Source organism: Coffea arabica, chromosome 10c, assembly GCF_036785885.1.
Source record: "Coffea arabica cultivar ET-39 chromosome 10c, Coffea Arabica ET-39 HiFi, whole genome shotgun sequence".
NCBI lineage: Eukaryota > Viridiplantae > Streptophyta > Magnoliopsida > Gentianales > Rubiaceae > Coffea > Coffea arabica.
Window position 1 is genome coordinate 22,385,351 of NC_092329.1, and position 16,600 is coordinate 22,401,950.

At 40.8% G+C, this 16,600-nt stretch overlaps 1 protein-coding gene across 1 annotated transcript in view; it reads right to left on the bottom strand.

Moving 5' to 3' along the window:
* LOC140015870 (uncharacterized) overlaps positions 1 to 4,390 on the bottom strand; it is a 33,284-nt gene extending 28,894 nt beyond the window's left edge. Inside the window, exons 1-3 of the mRNA XM_072068697.1 lie at positions 3,904 to 4,390; positions 2,916 to 3,462; positions 2,520 to 2,834 (exon numbers count right to left, since the gene is read on the bottom strand). Coding sequence (XP_071924798.1) covers positions 2,520 to 2,834; positions 2,916 to 3,462; positions 3,904 to 4,390 — 1,349 coding nt within the window. The remainder of the gene's footprint in view (positions 1 to 2,519; positions 2,835 to 2,915; positions 3,463 to 3,903) is intronic.
* Positions 4,391 to 16,600: the final 12,210 nt, after the last annotated feature.

Consider the following 16,600-nt stretch of genomic DNA (forward strand, 5'->3'; position numbering starts at 1 on the left):
TGCAAAAGCTTACGGAAGTATTAAACTTCTGCAACTATAACAATGAAACATGCTTCCATTTTTGTTTCAAAGCTTGCTGCAAATTTTTTCTTGCAAGGATATCAACCTCAACACTAATTTTGATCAAAAATCTTTCAACCAAACATTCAAAGCTAATCTAAACATCATAACACACAAATTCAAAATTCAAACAGACCCAAATATAGAAGAAAACTGATGCAAAGACACAAGGAAGCTCATGCATTCAGCAGATTCTAGCCACGACATTTCTTTTCATTTTCATCATGCAAACCAGATTTTTGATTCAAACTCACAGCTTTGATTAGATATTCCTCATTTCAATATCACAACTTTACTGAGTAACAAACTACATGATGATCACAATCAAATGACCAGAAACTTGGAAAGATATAATACGAAAATTCTGGAAAAGAATGCAGAAGAAGAAGAACAAAAACTCTCTTATCATTTCATCAGCATAGGCTGAATACCAGAATTTTGGCTTGGGCATGCATGTGGTGTATGAACTGAGCAACAAACCACATCATTACCATCATCCAAGCAGGCAGAAAACTTAGAAAAATCCCATGCAAAACTCTGGGCAAGTATGCAAACATTTGATGTTCAAAAAGTGTTGCAACTGAAAGAGAGGTCTGCTGCATTTTCGTTTACAAATGGACTCTAGACAGCTTTGAGTATAGCCATTTCACCTGTCCAACTTTCAATTTAACCAGCAAAGCAAATAAACTCCTCACCCAACAAACCAAACATTGAAGGAAATCATGCAAATTCTGAACAAACTTTCAGACAAACTTTATGTAAATGCTAGGAAACAATTTTGCTGCCACAACCCGAGAGGACTTGTTTCTGGGTTATTCGAATGCAATCCCTTCCATCTAGACATTGCTAACAACTCAACCAACAACAGTTTGGGCCACAGTAACAAATTCACCAAGCATTCTCTCCACTTTGTGACCCCAAAAACTGAAAATTTCATAGAAGGGAAAAAGGCATGCGAAATCTGGAAATTTCTGCAACTTTCAACCGTGGCATTTTTCCATTTCATCACGCAAATAAGTCCAACGAATACCAAAATTTCGAGCCAAAACGAATGAACAAAACCAGTCTCAATCATCATCTAAACCAAATACTACGTTTTGTTACAGGATTAAAGCAGAAAATTTGAATTGACTAACAGGAAAAAGAAAAAACGCAGCAAGGCTCTTCTGTAATTTCTTTATCCACCAAACCCCAAAGCCCAGGCTTTCGATCCATATTATTAACGCTACCCATATGCAACAGCCTTGTTTAAGATAACGGGTCTAGGGACAAAGGCAGGAGGTCACATTCATATGAAAAAACATCAAAACAGCCACAACCAACACCTACATGAACCAGTGACGAGCGTACAAGAAAAGATTTCTGTTTGTTATGAAACAGCGATGGTATCATCAAAAAAACAAAGAAAAGCTTCTAGCTTCGCCATCAAACATCCCAAGGAAGTGAAAGAAACAGAGAAAGGAAGCAACTTTACAATTAATAAAAGTGAAAGGGAAGATGCAATTCGACCTTAACGCGTTGTATGCTCCCAGCAGACGAACAGGATGTACAGCTTCGTATGAGCAGGCCCAGGGATCAATGGAAAACCTCAATCTTCCTTCGTCCTTCCTTATGGATCTTTCTTTTTCCAGATTTCTCTCACAGGCTCCTTCCTTGCTGCTTTGTTTCTGGTCTCTTTCTGCCTCGTCACTCAGCCTCTCTTTTTTGCTCTTTCATCAGTCCACAATCGCCACCAGAAATCATCCTCTGACCTTTTCCCTTTGTCTAGTTTTTGTTCGTTGATTTCACTCTTCCCTCTTCCCCTTGCTCTCGACTCAACTCTCTCAGTTTTCTCTCTTTCTTACCCTAGCCTTTTCTCATAGCCAAAACTTTTTTCCTTTTCAGCCGTCAACCTCACCCTCTCTCTCTCTATCTCTCCTCTCCTCCTGCCGGCTGCCTTTCTTTATCTATTTATATGGGAGCCAAACCAACCCTAAACACCCAGCCACTTCTTCTGTATTTGTAGCCAAGGGCTGCCCGAAGCCCTTCCTTGCAAGCTGCAAAAAACGCAGCTTGCAAGTCGCGTATCATTCTTTTTTTTTTTTTCTTTTTAAACTTAAATAACAAAATTGAAAATAATAAAAATTAAAAACAAAACAATTTAATTAACATTAGAAACAACAAAATGCAAATCCAATTTTCCTTTTTTTTCATTTTCCATTTTCATCGTTTTTCTCGTTTTTCTCTTTTTCCTTTTTTTTTCTTCAAGAAAACATGGAATTCAAATCAAAACAACTAAAGCATATTTTTTAAATGCTTTTTCTTTTTCCCGAGAAATTCTATGCTAAAGCTTAAAAATAAAATAATAAAATAAAATAAAAACTAAAAAACTAAAAACACTCAAAATTTGGTGTCTACACCACCAATACAGACTTTTAAGATCTTGGTACATCTTATTATTTCCTGGGTGCACCGTATACCTAGAGCGGTGAGATTCTTCAAAAATCTCCCTCTTTAACTCCTCATCCCTAGGTGCAACGACATGATTTCGGAACTTCAAGATTCCATCAGGGCTTAGGTTAAAGTTAGGTAACTCCCCTTTCTTCACCTTTTCCACCCACTTTTGCACTATTGGATCCTTTACTTGGCCCTCTTTGATCCGCTCCATCAATGCCGACTTCACCTCAATATTTCCAAAAATCACCTTCTTTGGTTCCAAACGAGGTCTCCACTCACAGACATCTTCTAACAGGCTCCACTCTCTCGCTATGGAACTTGCTAGTTGAGCCTTTCGGCTTAAAGCATCTGCTACAACGTTGGCCTTTCCAGGATGGTAGTTAATTGTACAGTCATAATCTTCTAAGAACTCTACCTACCGACGTTGTCTTAGATTTAGCTCATTCTGAGAGAACAGATACTTAAGGCTCTTTTGATCCGTATAAACCTCGAATGTTACACCATAGAGATAATGTCGCCATTTCTTCGAAGTGAACACTACAGCTGCAAGCTCCAAGTCATGGGTCGGATAATTCTGCTCATGAGGTTTTAATTTCCGAGATGCGTAGGCAATCACATTCCTATTCTGCATCAGCACGCACCCTAGCCCCTCTTTGGAAGCATCGGTGTAAACCGTGTAACTATCACTCCCACTGGGCAGAGCTAAAACTGGAGCCATAGTCAATTGTTTCTTTAGCTCTTGAAAACTACTCTCGCACTTAACATCCCAAATATACTTTCCTTGTTTCTTGGTCAAGTTAGTCAAGGGTCCCGCAATTCTCGAAAAATTCTTTATAAATCGGCGATAGTATCCTGCTAGGCCTAGGAAACTTCGCACCTCTGGGAAATTTTCTGGCCGCTTCCATTTGGCTACGGCTTCCACTTTTGCCGGGTCTACAGTAAGGCCATCTTTTGAAATTATGTCACCTAGAAACGCCACATTTTCCAACCAAAATTCACACTTACTGAACTTAGCGAACAGTTGGTGCTCTCTTAGGGTTTGCAGCACTATCTGCAAATATTGTTCATGCTCCTCCCTTGACTTTGAATACACTAAGATATCATCAATGAATACCACTACAAACCTATCCAAGTAAGGTTTGAACACTCGATGCATCAGATCCATGAATGCCGCTGGGGCATTGGTTAAGCCAAAAGGCATTACTGCGAACTCAAAATGCCCATATCGAGTGTTAAATGCTGTTTTCGGCACATCCTCCTTTCTAATTTTCAATTGATAGTACCCTTGTCGCAGGTCCAACTTAGAAAACACCACAGCCCCTTGTAACTGATCAAACAACTCATCGATGTGGGGCAAAGGATATTTATTTTTAATAGTTATTGCAATCAGCCCTCGATAATCAATACATAACCTTAAACTTCCGTCCTTCTTTTTAACAAATAACACTGGAGCTCCCCACGGTGACTCGCTCTCATGTATGAACCCCCGTTCTAGCAAGTCTTGCAATTGCACCTTTAACTCCTTAAGCTCAGCAGGGGCCATACGATAAGGGGTTTTTGAAATAGGAGTAGTTCCAGGTACTAGGTCAACCTTAAATTCAATTTCCCTTTCGGGTGGCAGAGACTCCAACTTCTCCAGAAATACGTCCGGGTATTCACTGATTACTGGCATGTCTTCCAACTTAATCTTTTCTCCCGAAGTGTTAATCAGGAAAGCTAAGTAACCGTGTGCCCCACGACTAAACAATTTCCTAGCCCTTATTCCCGAAATAAGCACAGAAGAGGCTATCATACCCCTCACGTCTAACTTTAGAGTTGCCTCCCTCGGTATACAAAATTCAACCACTTTCATCCTACAGTCTACCCGAGCATGATAATGAGCTAGCCAATCCATACCTAGAATAACATCGTACCCCTTAATGGCTAGACTAATGAGGTCAACTACCAATTTTCGTTCACCAATCCAAATATCACAATTCCTATACACCTCATTCGCAAGCAAAATTTGATTACCCGTAGGTGTTCTTACCTCTAAGTCATAAGGTAACCTTTCAACTTTCGAATCAATTCCAAGCATAAATGCAGGATTAACAAAAGAGTGAGTAGCACCGGGGTCTATCAAAATTTTGGCTAACCGGTGAAAAATAGGGATTGTACCTTCTACTACCTCCGTTGGTTCAGGCACGGTTTGTTGATCCAGCGAATATACTCTGGCCAGTACCCTCGACCTGGTCCCTCCAGCATTGGTCGGCTTTGGATTTGACCTAGCAGTTGACTGGGTATCACTAATCAACGGGCAGTTCCTTATTTGCTGGTCTACACTTCCGCATCTTAGGCACTTCCGAGCCTTTCTCCAGCACTCATCCTCTGTGTGGTTTGGTTTCCCACAATATCCACACGTTACTCGGGGAGTGGAGGTTTAGCCTCCCTGGGAAATACCTCTACCTTGACCCCTACCACTTTGGCCTCCCCTCTGGGCACCACCTCTCGGAGCACTTCCCCTAAATGTGCTCGAAAACCGTCCACCTCCAGCCCCACGACCGGATTTAGCAGGTGGCATGCTCCGATCACCTCGCACTGACCCCTTGGGTTCCACTAGGCGCCCCTTTCCGTTTAGCGTGGAAATTCCTCACGTGTGCCCTAGCAGTCTCTATCCGTTGGGCCTCTTCCAGTACCTCCGTAAACATATTAATTTGAGCTGCCGCTAAGGCTTCTTGTAACTCCACATTTAGTCCTTGCACAAATCTCCGTACTTTTCTTTGCTCCGTAGCTATTAGTTCCGGAGCAAATTTGGACAACTTTGTAAACTGAGTCTCATACTCGGTTACACTCATCGTTCCCTGGCGAAGTTTAATCAAATCGTCCTCTCGCTTCTCCTGGACGATGGGTAGAAGATATTTCTCGTTAAACTCCCATACAAAGTTTAAGCAGGTCCATGCAGTCGCCTCTCTCTCCCACTTGGCCCTCACTACGTTCCACCAAGCCCTAGCTGGCCCCTCAAATTGGAAAACAGCAAATTGGACTTGCCTCTCCTCTGTATAGTTTAGGGCAGCAAAAATATTTATCATGGCCTCCAGCCATTTCTCGGCCCCATCCGGGTCTAGTCCTCCAAAGAACTTGGGTAGCGAGAATTTCTGGAATCTCTCTAAAGCTCTATCTTGTCCATTATCAGGGTCCCTAGGTTGATTTACAGGGGCTTGACCCTGTTGTTCCACTAAACGAGCCAAGATGTTAGTCATCTGTTGGATAGCAGTTGCCACTTGATCTCCCCTGTAGACACCAAATTTTTGGTGCTTTATTATTTATTTATTTACTATTTGTTTTTTTTATTATTTTTATTTGTCACATGTAGTTTTGTTTACTTTTAGTTTAGTTATTTTAGCGTAGAATGTCTCAAAAAGAAAAATATCTGTTTTAGATTTGTTTCTTCATTTAAAAGTGAAAATTCGAAAAATGAAAAATGAAAAAAAAGAAGAGAAAATGCCAAAAAAAAAAGAGAGAAAAATGAAAAAAAGGGAAAATCGACGAGAAATGGAAGTTGTATTTTTGTTGTTTTTAGGCCATTTATTTTCCATTCATCGTTAATTAAATTGTTTTGTTATATGTTTTAAGTTTATTTTTAATTTTTGTTTTAATTAGTTTCAAAAAAAAAAAAAAAAATGCCGCAGCATGAAAGCTGCGGACTTGCGCAGCTTGCAAAGGGGGATTGGGACGGCTCCTGGGAGTGCAAATATGGAGAAAAGGACCTGAAGTTTTAGGGTTAGAAACTAGATATAAAAAGAAAAGGAAAGACAGCCGCAAGGGGGGATGGATAGAGGAGATTGCCGGGGGAGAGAGTTAGGGAAGTAAGCAAGAGAAACGAACGAAAATCTGCAAGCAAAAGAGAACAGAGAAACCCAAGAGAGGAACGAGAGCTGTCTTCCTTGCTGTCAACATTGTTGCCGTCTAACTTCACCGAACAAACCATTCCCAACGCAGTCTTTTTTTTATTGTTCATCTGCGTTTAGAGAGTCGGCTAAGAGGAGAGTAAGATAGAAAGGGAAAACAGAGTAAAAGAAGGCAAAGTAAAAGGCGTCGGGAAGGAAAGCTACTGGCAAAAGGAGGACACAGCTTCAGAAAAGCACAGTTTTGGGTATCCGTTTGATCGGCTGTCAATTCTTTTTTACGGTAAAAAACCCTTCCTTTTTTTTTCTGATATTAGACCTTTCATTTTAAGCTGTCATCTTTTGGTTTCTGGGAAAGGGATCTGGATCAGTCCCTAGTTGTTCAATATTCGTAAATTATACTATGGGTCGCTGTTTTGTGTCGTGCGTTAGTTTTTGTTTTTCACAGCCCCAAAGGTGATTTTTTTTATTGTTTATTTGTGTGTTAAGCATGTTAATGTCTGGGTTGTGTCTGGGATTGTTGTTAGACTTTGTTATTAATGCTGAAGGAACTCAGAAAAGATTACATTAAAATCCCATGAACCCAAGAAGGAAAATCCGTAAGAAAAATGATTGCTTTGGTTGGGTCTGACTTTGACATATTTGCGCGATGAATGTTGTTTTTCCTGATTTAATGGCAGGGTCTTGATGTTAGTTGTTTCGGGATGGAATTTCATTCTATCGTGAACACTTTTAGCTGAGTAAAAATGCAGCCGCATAAAAGTTTTTGTAGTAGTCTTACGGAACGTGTTGCTGGGTTTGAGCTCTCGGCTGGATAGCCATTGGAATGCTTGATGACCTTCTTGTTTGGGTTTAGATTTCTTTGGGCTGAGCATGGTGTATAGAGTCTGCTGCAATAAGCTTGAAGGTTGCCGACCCATTGCAGCAGATTTTCCTTTCTTTTGGATATTGAAGTTGTAGTTAGTTCAATATTTTTGTTGTTATTTGTGTAACTTTGATGTCGGGTTTCAGTGTTACATGGAGTAAGCATCCAGTTTTGCTGATGCTTATAGTTTTTTTTTCTGATGCATGAAGTATCGGTTGCCTCCTACTGCTCTGTGTCTTGGATCATTTTATTGCCATAATCTAACCCGTGAAGTTTTTTTACCATTGATATGCTGTTAAGATGAGAGTTTGGAACTCTTGTTTGAATGAAAAAACTGCATTTCTTTGTCATATTTTGCTGCTTTGCTTTTGTCCTGTAACAGCCCACGAGATTGAATTTCCTCCCTTTGTTTGCATGCTCAATCTTATGTTAGTGATGGTTGTAGAGGGACTGATGAGGTTTGGGTTTTGTTTATAGCATTGGATGTCTTTCTGGTTTGATAATAAGCTGTGAGTTTTCAGCAGAGATGATAGAAGCAAAAATTGCTTCAGTTGGCCGAGATCTTTGCATTGCATGCATGAAACAACTTTCTGAAAATTGCATTCCAACCCCCCAAGTCCCCCCTTGGCTCACTATGGCCCAAGTAATTTGAATACTTAATCAATTTAATCCCTCAAGCTTCTCCATGTTCCACAAAAGCCCAAGCATGTTCTCATTTCTTTACAATTAGGTCCTAAGGTGGGTGTATTTTGAGTCATCATTTGGCCTTTCATTGTTTTTTGGGACTTTTGAAGCTCTTAAATTTTTCAATTGGTTTTATTTGGTTGATTAATGGTTGCTATTGAATTTTCAAAATGCATGTTTAAATCATTCATGGACCCTTGTTCATTCTTGGACCTTCAAAATTCCATAATGTTTGTTTGGATCTTGTTATTTACTTGGGGACCTTTGAGTTTTTAAATGCTTCAATTAAGTTCAAATGATTTGAGTAGTGCTTGCATTTGGGTCTTTAGTGGATGTTATGCTTGGAGGTTAGATGATCATGTCTTTGCTTGGTCTTTAATTAGCTTTTTACTTCATTAAGTTGTAATTGGGGGAAAATTTGATGATTTGGTGGATTCCAATTGTTTTGTTTATATCTTATAATTAAATTGGTGCGTTAATCCTTTGCTTTGAATGGTTTTAGCACATGTTATCCCGTTAGTTGGTGACTTAGCCCAGTTTAAGTCTCGTCCATTTAACACTACAAAAGGGAGCGGTATAATTCCTTTTATCTTTTTTGTTTCTCTTATGTGACTCAACGTGCTAAGTGAATTGCATGTCTACTTTGCTTTCCTAGCTTTTCTTTAATGCCTTTTACTTATGTCATTTACTTTTTATTTTCATTAAGTTATTCTTATAATGGGGTATGTGTACACCTCTTGGCTTGTAATAGATAGGGCTGTGGCGAGCAATTTGGTCCATTTTCCCTTTCCCCTTTTGTTTTAGTTAGTGAATGTAATAGGTTCATTAGTTTGGTTGCATGCCTACGTGTTAAGTGTTTAATCGCTTTATTAGGTCCTTGCATCTAGTCAAGCATGCTAAGTGTTATGTGCTATGTGTTTATAAGTGATTCGCATGTCTACTCGCTTTTTATAGTGTGGATGAATGGAATGGATGAATGTGCGTCACCACACTAGTCCAACGCTAGTTGTGGCTTCTTTTATCGTTTCCACTAGTCCAACGCTAGTCGGAATTCATAGAATGGGCTAGTCCAACGCTAGACCCTTAGGGTTTTTCCCTTGTTAGTACATCATTTGCTTGTTCACCACATATCACGCATTTCCCTTAGTTTTATCATTTGGCATGAGCCTCGAACCCCTTTTCCCCTCACTTTAGGTTTTGCAACTCATGCTAGCTATAGGGTTCATTTTGCTTGAGTGTCCCCTTCGGATAAGGAAAACGAGCGAGTGTGGCTACTCGATAGCCTTAGCACGCTAGTTTTGCCTTCTAATCAAAGGGAAAATAGAAGTCGAAAAATTAGAAGTCAACCCCCGTACCCGACTTGTTGCATTCCCCTAGGGTCATACTTTCGTTCTTATCACCTACATACTCTTTTAACCACATTTTTCACATTTCTCAAACCATACTTTCTCACTACATTTTTCCTATCACGTGATCATTTTCACCTCACAAATGGAATTCCACTTTACCTCATATATCTATTATTCTATTTTCACACACTTGCACACAAAAAACACTTGAATTTTATACAATTCCACACATGCACCTTTTTATACATTCGCACACTTGCACTTACATTTCTTGCATCTTTCATACACTTTCACACTTGCACACTTGAATTCGAACTCTCATTTGCATTAATCGACCTCTATGAGGTTTTCCTTTGTTGGCCGCCACAATTCATGTGGTTTGGGACCAAAAACCTCACAAGAGACATCGTAGAATTTAGGATTGCATTTTCCGTTCTGTTTTGCATTCATATAGTCATATCCAACGTGCGATACATACATTGGGTAGAAAATTAGGAAAGGTAAGGTTAAGTCGCGCAACTAGCCTTGGCTAGGTCAAAGGGATGCCTTGGATTCTATCCTTGCCTTCCCCTTTGTCAAACGTGACTCCCGAATCTTTTTCTTTGGCTTACGTAGACTAGGAGTCGTTTTAAAAAGGGTTTATTACTACTTGGCTTTAAATCTCATTTTTAGGTGACTTGGTACACCTTAAATCATTACCCAGTGGCGACTCCAAACTTTTCTTTTCAAACCCTTTTTAAAACTATTTTTTGGGTCAAATCGTCGCTTTCCAAGTCCCATTGAGACCCATGTCTTTTCAACTCACAAAAATCATTTTCCAATCACAATTGAATTAAAAACATCTTTCTCAAACCATTTATTTTATTTATCAAAAAATGGGGCGCGACATCCCCCTGCAGCCTGGGGTTCAGGTTGTGGCTCAATTGTTGCCTCTCTCTCCTCTCTCGGTTCTTGCACAGGTTCTTGTGCGCGTCTATCCCCACAGCCTCGACTAGGACCGCGTCCTCGGTTAGTTCCCCTGGTTTGACTTCTTCTACCCTCCATGTTTTGAGAGTTAAGCAACTATAAACATATAAACAAGGTAAGGTATAGCTCGTATGGTACGTTGCAAAAGAAAAAATAGAGGCAAATAAACACGTAATAAATAAGTACTTTATATACATAGCAAACAAGTCATATATACATGCCACTTAAGCAAGTCAGAGGCTCTACTAGCCCAGGAACATAGAACAAAAGAGACCCTATTTACATCCACCATGACACGTCTAAGTCAAAAACAAAAGAAAACGTGTCGTCCTACTATGTTCCTAACTATCCCACAAAAGAAACCCTCTCAACTCTAACAGGTCGTTTGGCTAGACACCGACCCAACAGACTCTGAGGATGCACTCGGCTCCTCCTCCGGGTCCTCCTAAGGATCCTTCCCAGGAGCACCAGGAGCGCCAGGAACTACAAGCGCTTGACCCTCTCCGGCCAAGTCCTAAAGTACATCCTCTACTAGTGCCTCGTACTCTGTGAGGATGTGGCCAGTCCGGTCTCTAATATCCGCAACCACTCGCATCAGGGGTCCAGTCGTCGCCTGAGCCTGCTCGCAGAAGGCATCCGTCTGCTGCTGCTCCTCCAGTATCGAGGCCTCCAGCTCTTGGATCCTAGCCTCCTGATCTCGGAGAGTAGCCCGGAGACGCTCAATCTCCGTCTGGCACCTACGATTGGCGCTAGCCAATCGTCTCCACTCGTCGTCCACAGCGAGCACTACCCGATCGGGGCAGGAGTAGGTCTTCCAGCAGTCGCAGCACCGAATCTTGTGCGTTGGGGACCATCACTGCACTGGCCCACCAGGGCTCTCCTAATATGTAATCACACGGCAAACGGGCCCCTCCGATGTGGCTCGTCGATAGGAGCGTCCGTAGGCGCGTCAGTCGGTACATCCGTAGGCACAGGCTGGCACGGCCCAGCACTCCCAGAGGCATCAGTACCCGCCATAACCTAGGTTTGCAAGTAACATTGCAAAAGTAAGTACACAACACGTAGAAAACAAGGCTAAAGGTTAGGTTCAAAAATAAAACCCTAGCCTATCACATCAAGCACTCATTCTGCCTAGATCAATTCACAACCTAGGCTTTGATACCACCTGTGACGACCCCACCTCCCCCTAAGGCGTACCAAAGGGTTCAGCAGACCGCCTGCCCAGCTCTCGCCAGGACTCACTCACTCACTCGTAGCATATGCATACATTCATGACCCATGAATAACATTCACAATTCAAACTTATAATTTACATTGGTACAAATCATGGTACAAAGTCTCACTACCCAAAGTAGTTCAAAGTGTATACAATCCAAGTACAAAACAATCTATTCGAGGAATAGCGCGAGTACAAGTCAAAAGTCAAAAGTCACAAACAACTAAACTACGCTAGCCTTTACGTGTCTCACGCCTCGCTCGTACTCCTGTAAGGAAAACAAAACTAACGGGGTGAGCCAAAACTCAGTGAAGTTCCAAATATTAAATTGGTCAACAACCCAAGTGATAGCAGAGTAATAGTAAAATATCGAGCGAACAAGTTGTGACAGCCCCACCTTACCCTAAGGCGAACCAAAGGGTTCGACGGACCGCCTGCCCAGCTCTCGCCAGGACTAACGGTTTGGTATAGAACGAGCTAATACATCCCGAAACTTACCAATGCGGGTAAAAAAAAAAATTTAAAAAAAAAAATCGAAATCGGCTATGAATAGTAACCGACCCGTCAGAACCCAACCAAATACCAAGCAAACATTCCCATCTTGAAACTTAGCATTTACAAGCCAAAGAAGCATACAAAAGTATTCAAAAGTGGATACATGTCTGGTTTGCCAAATCAAAAGGAAAACAGTTCCCAAAAGTACATTTAAGATTTTAATACATGAGCTATACAAAAGATATGCTCAACTAGCTCAATTTGGCAGCCATTTGTCAAATCCAGTCCAAAAGTATTCATTTTCCTGTAAGGAAAACAAAAAGGAACAAAAAGGGGTGAACTTGCGCTCAATGAGGTACCAAACATATAGCAGAAAAATCATGGCATTTCACATTTAACAAATCAGATACACATGCCAGATGTAAAGTAAAGTAACTAATGATTCACATAGGAAGGATACAGGTGGCTCTCAGGAGCCAAATTTCCAGCGCAGTACTTGATCCAAACCGATTGACTCTCCGTCAACGTATATAGAACCAACGCGTCCGTAGACCCACTTCGCACCGAATTTCGTCCACTAAACACCCCTTTACCGGGCCCGCTCACCTCAAACGAACAAAAATGGTAATACTCGAGTATACCGGAAATCAAGGGTCTAAATACCCAAAGATCCCAAAACAGACTACCGTGGTTCGTTATCTAATCGTCCAGGCCCTTGCCGGCCCGACTCGAATAACTTAGCCACAGGATTTGAGCTCATAGGTCACAGAAAGGTCGTTGGATACTAACCTCCAAACGACGTCCGAACATATACAAATAACAGATTCAAATTTTGCATAGTAAATTGGCATATGAACAGACAAGAGAACGAGTGTGATAAAGTACACCCTCGTCTCAAACAAATGAAACAGATTGCAGAGCAGAAATCAAGTTAAACAGCAATGGAGGGGAGTGGTACACTCACAGGCTCAACTTCAAAAAGTTGCACTTCAGATTGGCCTTAATCGCCAAGAAACCCTAAAATAATCAAAATAAACCAATTGAAGGTTTCATATCCAAAATCGAGTAAACGGAATGCACAAATGAGGCTCGACTACACGTCGTACGCCTTGCCAAAAAAAATACTAATGCAAGGGTGCAAAAACATGATTTTCTTGGAAACGAAAAGGTAACATGAAGACCTAGGCGCAAACAACCCAAAAGCCCTTTGCTCAAATCACAAGTAAATCCAACTAGCTTTCAAGTAAAATTTCGGCAGCATATCCCTTGTCTTTACCTATTTTCCAGCCATCATGGCTTCATTATTTCCTCAAATCAGTCCAACATCTCATACAAAATTCATCTCATTTCCCCAAAAGCCGTTCACTAGGCTCAAAGTAGTACAAGTACAAAAGTTAGCTAGGAAATGACCGGAATAAGAGTAAGCCTTAAAACATGTAAACAAGTACAATGAGACTCGATAACGAATCATAAATCAATGCCAAATATGACCCTAATAGGGTTCCATAAACATATACAAACATTAGAGAAAACCAGAAAATTCGGAAATGCAATTAGCTTTGGCCTTGAAAAAACAGTTTTTGACCTCTTTTTGCGGTAATGGTACCAAATGCCCTAGAATTATCGGATGAAGGGGTAATACCCACCATTTTGAAGCTAAAATACAGGGCTACAACATCACAGAAGGTCACTCAACCCAGTTTTGAGTACAAACAGGTCAAAAATGCAAGATACCACATCAAAAACGTAAAACAGATTCACTAAAACGCATTCTAGCGGAAACATCATAACTCAGGCTCTACAAGTCCAAATCTAGAAATTCTAAAACCAGATGAAAGCTAAGAAACAGGGATAAATTTCATCAGAAGGCCTCAACAACAAATTCGGAAGCAATTCAGACCAAAACACCCAATTACAGTCGCAAATCTCGATTTCGGGTAAAACCAGAACAGCAATAGTAATTTCGACTTATCTCACTCTACGCTACTCTGATTGACCTGAAATTTTGTGGGCACCTATAAAATGTTATTCCCTACAACTTTCATGTTTTGAGCTAAGGCCAATTAGGCCTCTATCTATGACCTAAAATTTCGGACAGAATGAAGAACCAAGGAACCCTAATTTTCCAGATTTCTTCCAAAACAGAAATTACTTGAAATCTTCCACTTTTCCCACCTTCTAGAATCATTATATACCATTTCCAATCATCATACATGACCACATAATCATGTTCATATTAAAACAGAAAAATCCCCAAAAATAATAAAACTTCACCAATTCAACCAAAACCAAGAAATAATCCATAAAAGTGCACCTTATACCACCACTAAGCATCAATTAAGCATCATTAGAGGGAGGAGAGTGGTACTTCATGACTTACCTTTAAAACAAGAGAGAGAGAGAGCTATGGGTCACCTTAACCTTCCAAATAACTCCACAAATCCACTTACTAACTCTAATTGAAGAGGTTTTATGGAGTAATTTCAAGGTTGGATGGTTAGTTTTGATGATTTGGAGCAAGATTTGTGACGACCCCACTTCTCCCAAGGGCGAACCCAAGGGTATCGGCGGACCGCCTGCCTAGCTCGCGCCAGGACTCAAAACTTAAAGTTCGAAAGAGCACTAAATACAATATATACAATCCCAAAAGAGTTATAGTTACATTCTCCAAAAGTATCGAGTCAAACCACCAAAACAAAAACAAACATCCTAACTGTTCAACTATTACAAGCCAATCTTACTATACTAGTATACGAGCCAAAAGTCCCCGCATCGGCCCCTGCTAAGGAAAACAAAAGGAATGGGGTAAGCTATATGCTTAGTAAGTAAACAGGGGCGAAAGCATAAATTTCACGTAACAGTTACACAATAAGAGTAAAGCAAAAGCAGAAAAGTAACATCACATAATAAGGATACAGGTGGCTCCAAAGCCAACTCATGTGCCATGCGTGATCTCCTGCCGACACTCCGTCGACTGCAAATAATAGTCCGTAGAACTTCACTTGTACACCCACCGACACCTTTTCACCCTCACTGGCCAGTCACCTCACAAACTTGCCCGGGCGAACGAAATCACAAACTTGAGCTTGAGTCACAAGCTCGGGTCACAAACTTGGTCACCTTCTCGGTGAACCGGATTTACAAAATTGGTTCATAAAATGAACCTACAAACTTGGTGACTTCAGACTAAGTTGGACTGCCTTCGACCAAGCCCTAACCGGCTCGAATAGTCCAACCAGGTCAAGAGTTCGCCCCAAACTCACAAATTTCACAAAATTATTCAAAATCACAAACTTTGCAAACTTCACAAACTTTATTCGAAAGTCGCCCCGAGCCACAAGCTCAAGGGTTTTGGTTCCAAAAGGTTCATATACATATGCCAAGTACAATTATACATTCAAATTAGGGTTTAGGTCGAGTGCGATAAAGTACACCCTCGCCTAAGTGCCCTTTTCACATATCTCAAACACATAGCAAAGAAAACACACCAAACCGGCCTGAATACTTACACAAAGTACAAAAGTAGTACAAATGTGAAAATCACTTCGTGCGTGTTCGCTAGTAGGGCCCACCAGCTCCGCCTAGCTCACCACGATCTGAAATAGAAGATTGCATCACATGATGTCATAAACGGCCACTAACGTGCCCAAAACAAATAAAACAGCAACATCGGCACACGCAAGTACGGAAAGGGCACACGCACGCGTGCGGAAACGGCAAACGGCAGATTTGATACTCATTTCTAGTTCACCCATAAGTTGAGCTACGAATATCGGATTAAGGCGGATGAGATGCCAAATCGAAGCTTAAAGGATGAACAACAACTGTTATGAAGACATCCAGAACTGAAACTGGAGGCTTCAGTCCCAAATGAACCAAACACAATCACTTACGAAATCTGGCCAATGCACAAATGGTCAGTTTTGAGTACGAACGGTTTTCTATGCTACACATGGTCAAAAGAGCTGAAAATTGGCAGTTATATAGTTCATTCCAAATGGAACAACTTTCATGAAGGTCGGCAATCCAAATTCGGAACGGAAATTGGTCATCAGGACCAAAACAGATTTCTGGTCATTTTCACGGGCAGGCCTTGTTTGCTCGGCTATATCTCAGGTTTTATAAATCCGATTCATGAAATTCCAAGGGCGTTAGAAAGCTCTGATATAGGGCTATATGTTTGGTGTTTTGGTCGGAAGCCCAAACAGCTTGTAACTCAGTCAAATGTGAAGCCAAAGTTCCAGCCATAAACTTTCCAAAAACGTACTAGAATCACAAACCGTATTTGACCTCAATATGCGGTAATGGCACCAAATTCACTACGGTTATCGGATGGGGGTGTAAGACCCACCGTTTCGAAGCTAAGGAACAGGGGTACAACAATGTAGAAGGCCACTCAGTCCAAATCCTAGCACAACTAGGTCAAATATGCAAAATACAAATCCAGAATTACCAAAACAGGTTTGCAAATCACATAAAACTGTAATGACTATAACTTAGTCTATACAAGTCCAAATGCCAAAATTCCAAAGGCATATGTTAGATAAGACATCCATATACATTTCATCAGAAGACACCAACTTCAAAATCCAAACTAATTCCAGCCAAAATAGCCAAATACCAACGCAGTTTTCGCATTCTGACC